This window comes from Ostrea edulis, chromosome 5 (assembly GCF_947568905.1).
Source record: "Ostrea edulis chromosome 5, xbOstEdul1.1, whole genome shotgun sequence".
NCBI lineage: Eukaryota > Metazoa > Mollusca > Bivalvia > Ostreida > Ostreidae > Ostrea > Ostrea edulis.
This window is the reverse complement of record NC_079168.1, coordinates 55,152,810-55,169,298: the sequence shown is the minus strand read 5'-3', so window position 1 is coordinate 55,169,298 and position 16,489 is coordinate 55,152,810. Positions and strand designations below refer to the sequence as shown.

The 16,489-nt window shown below is 35.1% G+C and overlaps 1 protein-coding gene across 1 annotated transcript; it reads left to right on the top strand.

The window, feature by feature from the left end:
- Positions 1-7,492: 7,492 nt before the first annotated feature.
- On the top strand, positions 7,493-16,230 carry LOC125651119 (proton-coupled folate transporter-like). Its single transcript, XM_048879710.2, has 4 exons — positions 7,493-8,588; positions 8,681-8,764; positions 15,576-15,732; positions 16,143-16,230. The coding sequence occupies exons 1-4, from the start codon at positions 7,493-7,495 to the stop codon at positions 16,228-16,230; spliced, it is 1,425 nt and encodes a 474-aa protein (XP_048735667.1).
- The last annotated feature ends 259 nt before the right edge of the window (positions 16,231-16,489 follow it).

The window sequence follows — 16,489 nt, the reverse complement described above, 5'->3', positions numbered from 1 at the left end:
ATCGGGTCATACAGCTTTAAGCAACTTTAGCGCAAAACATGATGTGTCTCTGCTACAAAACTATCACCTGGACAATTATGTCTAACGTTTATATACTATTGTCAACGTCTTTGGCCACATACTTTTGATGCGGAACACACTGGTTATGAGCAACCCATGTTCTACTTCTACGCATGGACTTCTATACGTCAATCAGTACGATGTGGCCAGGGAAAATTTTCATTCATTTTGTGGCATTGACCTGTAATATAACGTCTGGTCATAACGTTCATTAAAGCTGGGTACCAAGTTTGAGCAAGATGTTGATGACTAAAGAGTATTTCGAAAGCAGAAATAAATTCTTAAATACGTACATATTTTGTTCCGTCCATCATTTTTTCATTTAGATAGCCTGTTGTACTATATTCATACATACCCTACATGTGATTGTTACAACCGAATGAGCTTGACTCGACCGGTGCACATAGTAATGTACATATGGAATAAGGTAAAAATAAAACCACTTTTGCAAAACGCCATGCATCGCCCAAAGTTACAATAAACATGACGTAAACCAGTAATACATTATAAAAGTTATGAGTGCTTTAGACGAAGTGAATCTTGCATACCTGTACATGTATGATGAAAATGTCAGAAATTTCTACTTTGCCGGTCCCAAAACTACGCGATTGTGCATGTGCAGTTATTTCCCTTGCTGTTACTAAGCAACCAAATCGCTATTTGCATTTTCGCCTTGGGTGCTGAGACGTGGAATTTGCCAATGCTTCGTGTAGTTGATTTAATTTAGAAAACCTTGAGGCGTTTAGGCGTAATTAAGCAAGGGTGAGTGGGTTTGGAGGTGACAGCCCGTGACAGGTCAAGCTGATCATGTGAGTTAAACTATTTAAATGTAAATAAAAAGATGATAATAAAAAAAATTGAAACGAAATCCGACGGCGCTTCGTGTAATATATACACATTAATTAGAATGTACATCGGCGTGTAAGCGTAATTAAGCGGGGGTTGAAAAATCTTAATAAGCTGAGTGTTTGTATTGAAGAAAAACAAATCAGTTATACTCAAGACAAGGAATGATTTTGATATCTAAATATGCCATATACAGTCAACTCTCGATAAACTGCCACCTTTTGTTCTTTTGATATTATGGCGTTATAACGAATTTGGTGATGGCTTAAATTTCCGCCATCTTGAGGAAAAAGAGTTACTGTTCAGTTATACTCAAGACGAGGAGGAATGGTTTTTATCTTAGATTTCATGCTTATGAATATCAGCTACTTATGCTGTACAATTTAAGGAAAATTGCCTATAAATTTCAAGTATCCTTCAAAAATCCAAAAGCAATATTAGCTCTCATTTTGGTGTCGAAATATTTTTTTTTGCAAAATTGTGATTTACTGTTTCAATGACAAAAACTATAAGGTTTATAAACTTTTATTATTGATATTTGTGTTAGAAAACCTATCCCGAGACTCTGAATGAAGTAAAATTACATTATTGTCTTCCCGTACAAAAATTGATTTCTGTATAACGCTATATATTCATTAGATTGATTTGATGATTTCCGCCACACTCGACAATTTTTCAGTTATCTGGTGGCGCCTAGTGCTATAGAGAGAACCCAGATACTATGTACCTGGGAAGGGACCACCGACCTTCCGAAAGTAAACTGGGAAACTTTCTCACTTACCGGCGCGAGCGGGATTCGAACACCCGCGCCGACCAGAGGCCCGCTTGTGTTTTGACCGTATCAAACCTAAGACTAAGCAGGAAGTAGTATTAACTGCTCCTTCACCAAACGCTCAGTATTTATGAATTATAACATCGCAGGGCCTTGAAAAGCTGAGGTTCCCTGTCAAGGCACGTTGGCCGGATAAAGGAAGTTTTACTGCTACGGCCTAAATTATCATCTATAGCTCTAAATTAATGGCATTTCGTCTACAGTGACTTCTTAAGCGGAAAGTTCTGAAATTGTTTTATATCTAATTTTGTAAGTTTCGTATTTATGTAACGTAGCTTAAGATTGTTTTGCAATTTTTACGAATTTTTCGAAGTGGTGCCTCTTAAAACTGAGAGCTATCACTGACCAATTAAATCAATTGATTACTTATGAAGTATTCAATTCATTCTGGCCAATTTTTCCTTTGTTTTCAAGACATGGAACCCCCCCCCCCCCCCCGTTTTTATCATGCTTCATTGACCACCTTTTTGCTATAGTTAGTGTTTTTTAAGCATTTGTGCATGTTTTATTGGCTGGGCTACTTTGTGCCATGTGACTAGTCAGCCTGTTTTAAACTCTATCTAGTCAATTTGTAGTTAATAGTCAATTCTCTGATGCAAGCCCAGCCAATTAATTGATATGTAAGATTATGTAATATGCAATTTTAGTTGCTACATGTAGTCATTTGATATTTTAAGAAATGACAAATACATAAATGGTACTCTTTCTAATAGTTTCATGTGTAATATATAGCAAAATCAAGCTGTAAATTTACCAGAATGTTTTTCTTGTATTCTTTGGGCAAAATTGTGGATATTAATACATTTATAAGTCTGTGCTGTTCACCGGCCAAATTCAGTAAGACTGCCGGTGTTCTGAATGCTTCCCTATTTTAATTACAAACAACGCACTGTTGGGGAGTTTAACCCGTTATAGTGCATGGACGTGTAAAGGTCTTTTCATCTCTGCTAGTTTTAGTATATTTCTCTCCCAAATCTGTTAAAATTCAAATGTTTGTTACTGCCACCGCAATGAAGTTCTGTTTTAATGTTGCTCTTCATGACTCTCTAAAGAAATCAAAATATTTGTTATTTGAACAGAAAGATCTTCTACATAATCAATAACGTAAGATAAGACAATCATATCAAATCAGAAGTAAAAAAAAAAAAAAACCCATGCTGTTTCTGTAGTAAATGTTCAGAACATTAGTTGCTACTGCGCTAAAAGTATGTCAAACAAAGTCTATGAAAGTATGAAGGCAAGAATCAACAAGATTTTCATACAATGAAAAGGACGATCCAGTGGAAGAACTATCAAAGGTATATGGAATATTTCATCCATTGCCAGAGGCTCCTAACGATGAACAAAATCTTGTAAGTTTTAAAAGAACTTGTGCCCAATCCCTTTGTCTTTAATATCTTGACAATAAAATGTGTTCAATTAACAACAACTTAATTTTGGCGACTTCGTGGCAGCAAGATACGACAATGAAAATCAATGTACATTGGGTAGGTACTCATGCAACGAGATGAGGTAGAATACGAAGTTTCTTTCATGGAGCAAAGGAAGGGAATATAAAGATGGCCAGCAAAGTCAGATTGCATATGGAATCCTGAAAAAGATGTGCTGTGTAAAATCGAGAAACCAAAGTCTACAGGGAAGTCCCAAAGACTTAACAAATTGTATTCGTCTAGTGAAGCATAAATCGAACCACTTTTGTTAAAAAAAAAATGGATTTGTTTGATAAAAAAAATGTTCGTTACTGTTGAGGCAATTATTACAATAACAGTTTCTTTTGTTGCAAGCAAATTTTGGTTTTTGTGGTATTCATTCGAATATTTTTTCTATACGCAATAAATAAATTTATAACGTAAATTGATGGAGTGAAGTTGTATTTTTAAATGCGATTTACCAATAAAATGTTCGTTATCGTTCGTATCTTCATTGTAACATAGGTGGATATTCAAAACAGAATCAGACAAAAAAGCAAAACAATTACACTGTACCTACATTTAATAAATTCACAAATATTTCTGTAATTGGTGGCATGGTTCCACGTGTCTCAATATTCTTTATTTGTAACATCTTCACATCCTTTCTACGCATATTCAATAATCTGGAATCAACGAGGAACATGCAATTCATTTTCTATATAAGCGAGATACTTCATTATAACATACATTTATCGTTGAGAAAACCATTCAAAATATAAGCACTTTAGATTCTTGTCTTTCTGAAAAAGTACACAATTCCATCATTTTTGGGCGTTTGATATCGTCGATTGTCCCTCCTTAATAAATGTGGGTGTGTTATGCTTGGTTTGTCTGCTCTAAGGTCCGTTCTTGTTTTATATTATTTGACCTACCTTAAAGGACTGTCAGGTTTCGATATCTTCAAAGTGATAAACATTCCAGATACATGATATTAATCGGATCGAGATTCTTCGTAAGGTCAGACATTTAAATTACTCCACAAGAAATTTCGTATGGAAATAGATCTCCTCGATACAACTTATTCTTTGATAGCTGGAGGATACAATTTAACACTTTAGTCTGTGCGGTCAATCTATGCAAACTCCAACCTTACTTTACAATTAATGGGTAGTTCGGTGTTGGTATCCATATATCACGGCAGGATTCGAACCTTTGTCCCGAATATGATCTTCTAGAGTCGCTACTACAGACCAGAGTCAGACCTACAAATGTAGATTCGCCGCAATGAAGCAAGTTAGAGTGTATACGCAATCTTATGAATGACAGTTTACTAATGTACTTCATTAAATTGACAATCTTTTTCATACGCCTACTAAATGTAAATAATATTGAATTACAGTGTAATAAATTTTAAATATCTCACTCGTATTTACAAATAAGTCGTTAATAACCACCTGCACAAGGTCATCTTGCCACATACCATCACATCATAGCAACTATTAAATTTGAAATCCCTGGGCTTTCTTTGGTCTGATAGTGCCACTGGTCACGGCTTGTAGGTGTAGGTCATAATGTTGTTTTACACAGACCGTCCAGTGGCAGGTACGTGAATCTATTTTGACCAAAGATCTGCAAGAAGTCTTTATAATTTAGATTAAATAAAATTGAAATAATTCATTAAATGCAAAATTACAATTGATGGATGAAATACTATTATATGAGTTTCGGACCTGAATATAGATACGAGGCCAAATAAATAAAGATATATAAGCACTAAAATGACTAACGACACGAACAATATGGTAATGACAAATTTTCGGGTTGATAGAATATTTTCATAGAAGCTAAATTCAAATTAATGTAAGTACAAAGACAAACTAGCACTAAAACTAATCTAAACTAAAAGGTAATAATAAAATACTTTGAACAGTTGAATTACATTTATAGTTAACTACAGGATAGCAGTACTGTAGATAAAAGTATATTGTTTACGATAAGAAATAATAGCTTTTAGCACACATGAGCTGAGTTGGTTGTATATTGTTTAACGTCCCACTCGAGAATTTTTCACTCATATGGAGGCGTCGCCATATACGGTGAAGGGCACATGTGCTGAGAGTTGAAGTGTGACCGTATTCAAACTTTTGCATTTTCTACTTCGTTACGAACCATTGACTGAATATCAACTAATTTATCATAAATCACCAAATTTGTTAACACCACGATGGCTAGGGAAGGACGGGGCCACAATAGGATATTCAAATTTGACATGGTAATGTATAAGAAATTTTCATACAAGATAAACAAGTGTATGGTTTGTCAGATCAATAACCAAGCATCGTCGATTCAACTTTGTTCCGATTTTACCCAGAATCCATTCAGCACTGTCCACAGTATGGTTTTGGAGTTTTGTCAAGGAATACATAGGAATATGTCCCGAAGAGTAGCATTTGTGTAATTAATATGCAAGCATTTTATTTGATGTTCTACGTTCTATTTGAGAATTCTTCACTCTTATGGACGTAACAAACTGTCGGCCAAGTATCACAAGTTATTTACCAATATACGACAATTACGACAGAGTGGTCTTTATGGTGCCAACCCGTGTCATGGGACCTCTGTTTTTAATGTCACGTCTAAAAGATCTTTGATTTTCACTTCAATTAAATGAAAACGAAACACTGAGAGTTTTGTTGTTATTTTATGTCATATTTGGGAGTAGGGATGTCACCAGCTGTAAGTGAAGTGCCACAAATTTTAGCCAGTGCAAGACCCTCAACGCCATATTAGTGAGGGAGCTTGACATTGCCAACATCCACAGAACCTCTATTCTTAACGTTACACCCGAAAAACTCTTGACATTCACTTCTTTTGCTAGACACTTGGCGAAGGAACTTTGATTTGTATGTTAAGGTCTTCGCAAAAATTGCACTCGTATAGGCACGTCCAACAACTGGCGAAGTACAATAAATTTTTACCTTTGCTTGACATGGTTGATTGTATTCCGCGCGATACAATTTTTCTGAAGAAAATTTATCAATAACGAATTGTTACATAACTTGTATCAACATTTGAAGGGTTTTCGCAGGAACAAATGTATACTAAAATGGTAGTTCTACGTTCGATAGAAACAGAGAACATTGACACAGTTTTCTGTTTTTAGTTGAAAACATTCCAAACGCGAAAACACTGTGTCAATGTTCTCTGCTTTTATCGCACGTAGAACTACCATTTTAGTATATAATTGTTCCTGAGAAAATCCTTCAAATGTTGATACAAGTTATGTAACAATTCGTTGTTGATAAAAGTATTCCTTATTCGTTTGAATTTTCCCTCGTGTTGGCCTTCGTTGACATTTTGCCGGGCAATAGTCATGCCAAAGTACCGTGATTCGCAATTGTAGATTTGTAAATATACATTAAAGATAATCCAAAAAATGTTATTTTTCGTCTGTGTTAAGTATTAGTAAAAATTACGTTTTCTACGATTGTAAGAAATATACATTACATAAAAAATTCACTAATTCAAAACATCTCAAATTTTTCTTTTACTTACATGTACATGTATATAGAAATAATGATCTAATTTTGTATGGGAAATATGATTATTGTTCAGAAATTTTACATAATTTTCACAAAATTTGATGAAATAACACACTGTTTTCGAATCTAGGATTAAAGTTAAAGTTATTAAAGCATCGTAATCATGATTGTTGACAACCAATTCCCCCTTTAAGTAAATGATAAGGAATATATTTAATTTTTTTATTTGATGCGATCCAAAACTTTTGTCATTTTTCCATACAATAACTTCTATAATATATTGAGAGTCCTAAGTATGGTCTTCAGTGTTATGAAGTTTTGGAGAGAGATAGTTTAAACTTGAAAACCATATATAATTCACGTTATGTACTAATAAAAACTCAGTTCATTATTTAACAAAATCATACCATTAAATGCATAACTACGTACAGGTTCTCCATAAATTCACAAAAATCTCCCTCCCCTCCATGGTAGCACCATTGATAAGAATGCTGTATTTCATGTTCAAACCAAAATTTTTATTATTCTATAATATGATTAAACGTCCTATATGTATGATTAATTCAAAGTAAATATTAACACCCCCCCCCCCCCGAATTCAGTGAATATTGTACTTTTAGGTAGCTAATTCACCTTATTAGATATTGTATATTACAGTTTAGATTCAATGTGTAATAGTACATGTAAATTCAAGGTAGTACATAATGAATTGTCATACTCAACTAAATAAATACTCCCCTTCTGCAGATTTCTGAGGCTTAAAGCTGACCTGGAGCAAAAATAAAGATTCGGTCGACACCATGACGACGAAGAAATTAGATGGCGCCGCAGCATCGCGCAGGAGATATCTAATTGGACCTATATGTTTTGTACATGTGTTTACATTTGGAATCTACAACAGCACGACTGTTCTCTTCTTCCCAGAGTATGTTGGAAAGTTCCTTTATCCCAACACCACCTCTGAAACCTCGGCCGATAGTTCCATATGTAACAGCGACAGCAATTCCACAGACACCGAGAGCGAGAAAGTCATTCAAGCCGAGGTAGCAAGGTTTACGATTTACGCGTCCTTGTGTGTGGGGATTCCTTGCATAATTTCGAATCTACTTCTTGGAAGTATAAGCGATAGATATGGCAGAAAGATGATGTTGATGATCCCCACCATTGGGTTGCTCTTGGTGGAAATGTCAACGGCCATATTAATGTATTTGGATGTACATCTCTACTATTTACTGATTCCCATGGTTGTCCAGGGCTTTGTCGGGGATACATTTTCACTGATACTATTCGTTATGTCCTATGTATCCGACATAACAGAAAATAACAGGTCTAGAACGTTTGGTATTGCTATCATGGAATGCTGCATAGGAATGGGAGTAGTTATTGGTGGTATAGTATCCGGTTACATGATCGAAGCTTTTGGCTATATATGGCCTGTAGTGACGTCCCCACTTTGCAAAATCATCAACATTTTTCTCATAGCATGTCTACCAGCAACTGACGTCCAAAACAAAAGCACTGATCCATTGACTTTGAAGACTGTTTTGGACTTCATTAAACAGTCACTTGAGTTTTATTATTCCAAGAAATACCGGGGCCTTCGATGGAAGTACAACATCTGCATTGTTGTTTATGTCATGGGATGTGTCTGTCTAATTGGTCGGAATGCAGCCGAAGTCCTGTACATCATAAGCCCTCCTTTCTGTTTAAGCCCTGTGCTTGTTGGCTGGTTCCACGCAGCCCAACAAACCGTGCAACAAGGCATATCGATGATCCTCATACGAGTCTTTCTGATATTCATGAATGCAGAGGCAGTGTCAACCATGGGCGCATTATCCGGAATTGCTGGTTTTATTGTTCAGGGGCTTGCAACATCTAACACTGTGCTATTCCTGTGTAAGATTCCCTTCTCAATTTTGTATTTAGTGAATATAAGTTTTGATATGAATCATGAATTTTGATGATTTCTATTTAATATTTTGATATAGCCCTTGTTGTCGGTTTTGGGATGGCACTTGGAATTCCGACGATGCGAGCCATTATGTCTAAAGAAACACCAAGTGAAAGTCAAGGTATGCAAAAATTTGTAATCGTTTCTCGGGTTATCTTTCATTCTAAAGATACATACGTTCTAATAACCAAGATCTTTCTTGTTTCCAAACTAACATGGTATCTATAGTGGTGACATACATGCATAATAACTTGTGATCTTTACAATATAATCTTGAGTGACCTTTGTCTGAATGCCATTTGCATATTACATGCACTTATTTGTGTGATATATGATCAATACCTGTTCAAAACTGTTGAAATAAAGAACTTTTTATACTTGTATAAGGTATGTTTCCAGTGACCTTGACCTTTCCAAAATGACCTTGGTACAAAAATCCGTCTCAATTTACATTTGTGATCAAGTTTAGGACATGGAAATTTTTACATAAAAATGTTTTATATATTCTGAGTGACCTTGGCTTTTCCAAAATTCCTTGTCTCAAGGAACTTTTTTGATTAGTGGCTAGTTGTATTCGGCACGTTCGCGCGTCAATCGTAGTCAATGTTTTCCAGTAGAATTTTGTTGTGGTAATAAACACTCGAATGAGCTTGATTTTTTTATTAACTTTTTTACGGAGATTACTTACGCAATATTTCATTCACTGCCAGTGAAGGGCTGCAAATATTAGGCCTATGCTCGGCGCTTACATCCTTTGAGGAAGGAGGGATCTTTGAGACGTCACCATTGCCGCAATTTTATGTAAGATTTTACAACACATTGGTTTCCGCTTTATGACATAATTATTTCCTAAATAAATAAGAGTCCCTCCCCAGGGTCTTATATTAATCAACCGTCAGATCTTTAACAATTATCATGTACATAATTCATACTCAAATTTTTTTCAATATATTTACATTTATTTTAACTCTCGCCCGGGCCCATCCCCCCTCTTCGCTCCTTCAACACAATTGCTCAAAATGCCATGTTAAATCGAAACCGTGCATATAAGACCCTAACTGGTACTTGATATATTCGGAAAGGTGTGATTTTAGATAAACTGCCCAGTATGTGCACTATATATGAGAATCATATACATGTACATTGACGTACATACAGTGCGTTAGAATAAATCCATGTTGAACCACAGGCCATGTTAACACCACCACCCAAACCTTATTTTTTCTGATCTTGGGTCAACAAATTTGAAGGTGTTGCATGTCTGTTACACCCCAAATCGTCACCGGTGACGATTTGTTTTTTTTATGTAACACCCCAAATGGTCGCCCGTCCCAAATAGTCGCTGGCGACAATTTGGGCATAATCTCACACCCCAAATTGTCGTCCCCTTGCTGCAACTATTTGGAAACATCATTTACATACAAACTGGCCCTGTTTGTTAACGCCTTCTCCTCTCCTTATCTTTCATCTTCTTCTGTGGTCCAGCTATGACCGCAAAAGGTTCTCTGGACCCTATATGCAAAACATTTTAATGTTCTACTTGTTCTGTTGTATGATTTTTTTAAAAGATTTATTATGATCACAGTATTTGTTATTGTTGTTTTGGTTGGTAGTGGTGTTGTTACTATTGAAAGAGTTGTATTTGTTGGTGGTGTTGTCATTGTTGTCTATATGATGTTTTTTCGTCCAGTCTTCCAGAGAGAGAGAGAGAGAGAGAGGTCCTACAAATCATTTTGCCTTTTGTTGTAGGGTCATTCTGATGATCATGGGGTTCTTAGGTCTTGTGCACCGCAGATTTGTTAGTGACCTCAGATTATGTTTGATTACGCCTGTTAGCCGCCGTTTGGACACTCGTGAAAACCCCATGAAACACCCACCCTTCCTCTTTATTTTTCAAAATTTTTGTTTGTTAAACACGTTGCTCTCTCTCTCTCTCTCAATAAGTAAATGAACACACAAGCAAATAAATGAAACCTATATGCTTAGTCCCATATAACCTACATACAAAATTTCAGCTCAATCGGTTCACAAACACCAGAGTGACAGTCGAAAATAGTTCGCAATGATTACAGCTCGCGACGCTTTGAGCTCGCGATCAAGAGAGTTCATGTTATGGGAAGCACATGCCAGGAACACATGTAACCCACACATCGGTTCACAAACACCTGGCATATTGCAGAGTTGCTGAAAATTGTGCACAGCTCGCGGCACTTTAAGCTCTCATTCGAGAATTCTTATTTTTGGGAGGAATGTCAGAGGGTCACTTGTAATCTACATACAAAATGTCAGCCCAAATGGTCGACAAACACCAGAGATAAGAGTGCGGACAGACAGACAAACAGACAAAGTGAAACCTATGTACCCCCCCCCCCCCCGATAAGAAGGGATACAATAAAATAACTTCTGTATAATCTACCCTAACACGTCAATAAAATATTGGCGGGCGACGACTAAGGACGGGCGACGATTTGGGTGTACTATAGTACATGTACATTCCAAATCGTTGTCCCATATCGGGGCGACGATTCGGGATGGGGCGACGATTTGGGGTGTACACACGTCTCACGTTAATTTCCCTAAAGGTGTTGCATGAAAGATCGATAAAATTAAGTTATTCAAATATATGATGAAACCAATTGGAACTTATGTGTTGATTCAAACATTTTTGAAAATAAGTTTAAAAGACGTGTATTGACAAAAATTAGCCAAAATAATTCGAGTTTAAATCAAGCAATAAGCGATTTATATGATTTTTAGCGTTGAAATGGAGGGGTATCCCCGAATTTCAGAAAAACTGCCCCCGTGAAACAAAATAATTCTAGTATGAATATGTTCTTTGAGTTTTCCACTAAAAAACTGTCGCTTTGAAATTTTGTTTCTTGGGGGCATTTTTTGTAAAATTCAAAATATCGAAACGACTTCTCTGATATTGTTTTCAACTTCCCCTGTAGGTTAATTTTCCTTAGAAATGTATGGTCTAATGCGGGGTTCAGTGGGTAAGGTCGTCGAATTTTATAAGCAAAGATTTGTTCTTTTTTTTTTTTTAAACGACCGGGTTCGAATCCCCCACGAACACAACTATTTTTTTTCATATTACGTTTTCCATCTAGATTTGTACTTAATTGAAACACACTTCTAGTTTTTATAAATGTTTCAGGTCAAATCTCTGTTTATTACAATGTGCCGAGTTTGATGTAAGCTTCCAACCACAGGGGCATCTTATCCGCTCTGTTTTCTATCACACATACATAAATACACAAGGGAAGAATCGAAAGTAGCACACGATTTGTAAACAAAGTCATAAAACACCTTACTTGAAAAAAGTTACACAAATCCTCGTATGCACTAATGCAAATGATGTCCTAGAACTTATCCAGACTCAAATATTCCAAATATTCCCAATGTAAATAGTTTTTATCCACATAAAATCCCAGCTTGCTGCACAGTTTTGAACTCTTAGGCCAAGAAAAGATAACTCTACTTCAGACGACAACTTCCGGTATTTGGAATCTATATTTGAGTAGCATAAAATCAAGGATCAATAAAGTAAATAGGCGTTAATTTGTAAATCAGTGTCTGAAAAGAAATATTGTAATATAATAGGCAATTATACAATAAATTTTTCTTTAACTTTGAATTACAAAAAATAAATGAATAAATTAAAAAAAAACAAATAAGAAAAAGAAACAACAACCAAATATGAGAAAGGAACTTGACTTTATATTACAAAAGAAAAGCAGATTTTAGAAATGTATAACGTGTCTTCAAAAATTATGAAAATAAATCATCTGTCCTCAACTGTAATCTGTCCCTGTCTGGTGCTATTTACCCCCCCCCCCCCCCTTCACACAAAATAAAGAGTTTTTGAGTTATGTAATTTTCCTTTTTGAAGGTAAGGAAAATAGGTAATCTGTCTCTGATCATCGTGGAAATGAAGAATTTGCCCTTTAACGGCATGAGAATAAATGAATAATCTAACTTTAAAAATTGACAGCCCCCCCATCCCCCCCGAATTAAATGGTATTATACCCTTATATGGTTTGTATGAATATATAATAACTGGGTCATTCATTTAATTACCATAACATGTGAAAAACAGATGAGCAATTAAAATAATTTTCCTTCACATTGAATAAAAAAATTCAAATATGGACAAGAACTTGAAATGAATATATGTATATATATATATATATAATCCAGAAATAAGTATAGAAAAATATATAGGCCTACAAGTTAGTAGCATAATAAAAATATCACAAAGCCGACTGAGCATACTTGTCTAGTTTCAGGAGTTACATGTAAGTATTTAATTTCAAAACAATATATTCTTATTATATATAAATTTTATATAAATGAATATATTGAAATTTATACAAATTAAAGAAACTAGTATTTTTATTTATTTATTTTGTATTATTATTATTATTACTTTTTTCTTCTTTTTTTTTTTTTATTGTAATATAAAGTCAAATTCTTTTCTTATATTTTATCCCCCCCCCTTTTTTTTTTTTATTAAACCCGACTGTTTACCAACAATTGTGCAATGAATTACGCTAATTGAATTACAATAAAAGTATGTCAACTCCATGCTTACAAAAAGATAGATATTTTTTTTTTTAAATATTGATAAATATAACCAAAAACCGGAAGTTGTCGTCTGAAGTAGAGTTATCTTTTCTTGGCCTAAGAGTTCAAAACTGTGCAGCAAGCTGGGATTTTATGTGGATAAAAACTATTTACATTGGGAATATTCGAGTCTGGATAAGTTCTAGGACATCATTTGCAGTAGTGCATACGAGGATTTGTGTAACTTTTTTCAAGTAAGGTGTTTTATGACTTTGTTTACAAATCGTGTGCTACTTTCGATTCTTCCCTTGTGTATTTATATATGTGTGATAGAGAGCAGAGCGGATAAGATGCCCCTGAGTTCCAACCTGGACACTGTTTAGTGTTTGAAAGAAATTCGCTGTAAAAACGCCGAATACAGCATGCAATACCCGTGTTGTAATAGTCAAGGTTGCTAACGAGAACTTGTATGCTTTTCTGAGTGAAAGGTGGTGACACACATGAAAGGCATAATATGATGTCTTTCATGAAAAACCGTTGTGAACTTTGCAAAGCTCTGAAAGGAAAAACTTTTAGGCCAAACAAGGTAAATGACTGTTACACAAATTGAGTGGATAAGATGTTATGTATTCCAGAAGCATATTGCTATGGTGAATTAAAGTTTTCAGGTGCACGTACCTATAATTTTGTTGAACTTTATTAATGCCTATTAAACTTCCCATATTTTGTTTGTGGTCAGAGTCATGTACAGTTGCTAACTGTTGGTTGAAGAAAATAATACATGGAGTATAAGAGCTTTTAGACTGTAGTAGTGTATATAGAATATTAAATATCTGATACGCTCGTAACATGTAACCGTATGCATTGTTTCTGATACCCAGAAGACCCCCCCCCCCCCAATTTAATTTTCACGATTTCAAAACTTATGTTTATACAACATGTATAATGCATTGACACATAAAATGTATTAGGCTTGCCCTTAGTACTGGGGAATATTACAGGTATTTAAATGGCAAACACGCAACAAGAGTATAAATATGGATGAAGGTCAGTTCTACGTCACGAGTGCTCCAATTAGGGAAAATTCCCGCTTCGGTGCAACACCCTCTTTACATATATTTTCCGTTTACTTATGTTTTGTAAATACAGTCCACTTCACTTATATTGAAGTCGGTTATATTGAAGTTAAAATAAATCCCCCAGTAGCAATATTTGTGTAGTTCAGCATTGGTTATATTGAACTTTGGATATAATGAACAATTCAGGTCGGTCCCCTGAATTTCATTATATCCGGAGTAGACTGTATACATTAAGGAGGTACGCTACACCAGAGGAATTTGATATTGATGAAAAGTGAAGGAGATGTACATGTACAACAATATTTTGAAATTGAAAACTTTCAAATTCACCTTATTTAGTCTAAAATGCAGTTTTAGTAGAAATCAATCTGAAATTTTTTTAAAACCCCTGCTGGACTCGAACCTGCGATCTACAGTTCAGCAGTCTTCGTGCTAACTTATTGAGCTACTCAGCTAGGCTATATTATTTTGAATGAATAGACAAATATTACTGATATTAATATTTTCATCCATGTTTGAAAAGGAAGTCAGCCATTGTGACGATGTAGAGTAACTCCTTAAAGATTGTCGAAAATGCTATTTTCGTCTCTGTTGAAAACCTCGTTATCTGTGATTATATTTCGTCTTACGGTCGCTGAAAACGTGATTTTTACTAATACGTAATGGAGACGAAACATTACATTAACAAATCAGAAAGTTAAAAAAGTGTGTAGATCCAATATCCAATAAAAATAACCTTGGGGGTGTGTTGCATGACCCCGTGCCCCAAGTGCATATATTAAACTAACCCTACTGTGATCTAATTCTAGTGAAAAATCGAGCCCGATACGTGCGATTATAATTAAGCGATAATTTTTCTTCAAAAGAATACAACTACCCCGATTAATTATATCAATTTCTGATGAAGGTTTAGGAGATATGAAATTGGACGGACGGACAGACATGACGGTGCCTATATGCTCTCCCGAAATATTTCAAGGTAGCATTGTTAGAACTCTGATGCTTTCAACCGAAAAATGAAAGCCCATTTGTTAGAAAATTTCTACCATTTTCAACATGTAAGGATATGGAACTTGAACAAAAGGCTGCATCCCAGTCCTATTAAAAAGTGTTTCAATAAATACTGCCACCCAGTACACGGAATCCTTCAATCCAAGACTTATTAAAGTGTTTGAAACCCCACCGCAGGTTTAGGAATTATCCGTTCATATTATTTCATGTAGTATTGAGAAGCACTGCATGCAATACTAGGTATAATTATTCTATCACTAAGAAATGTTGTTGCAGGTGCTTTGTTCGGTGGCATGGCAGCTGCACAAACCGCCGGGACTTACTTTGGGTCGTTGGTTTTTGGAGCCATTTATGAAAGCACAGTGTATTTATTTAATGGAACAGTATTCATGTTCATGGCTGGATTATGCTTCATTTCATTTGTGCTGTCCATGTAAGTATTCAATGCAAAATCTATTTATTTGAAAATTTACACGTATATGTACTTTATATTGAGAATTCATAATTACCTGGGTCCGTAAGTTTTCATCAATGCCACATTACTACAGTCCGACATGTAAACAAAACAAAACTTACTTCTAGTTTACATTAAACGATTGTCTATTACCAGCAAAGAAGAATATAAACCACCAGGCAGGATCTGTTTAATTTGATTTTGTTTTCAATTTGAGCAAGGGTAGATACCTATTTGATCAGAGTTGGACAACGTGAATTAGAAATACTCAATTCCAAATTCGATTTTCCACAAGATCAGTCATCTTAAATGTACACACCGAATACCAGAATATCGTGAAGATCATTACCACTTTCATTGCTGTAAATGAACAATATGTTATTTTGCAGTTGCCTCGTTATCATTCCAAAGTGTAATTCCAACGAGAAAGCAAATATGGAGAAGAAAGATGAAAAACTGACGGAACACAAACTATAAATTGAAGGATAGAGACAACAGTGACTTTAATATATTGTATATAAATGTACAGCTTGTTGTGATCAAATCTTTCCATTACAAATAAATTTTAATAGAAAACAGAAGGAGAGACAAATATGGTAATTCCTGTTGGTCCGACATATGTTGACCTGTACAAAATGATCTTGGGTGACCTTTGTCTGAAAACCATTTTCTTATTACTAATTAATGTGATATTAACTTCATCGAAAACACGGTGTTTTCGGTGAAAGACCCGAGG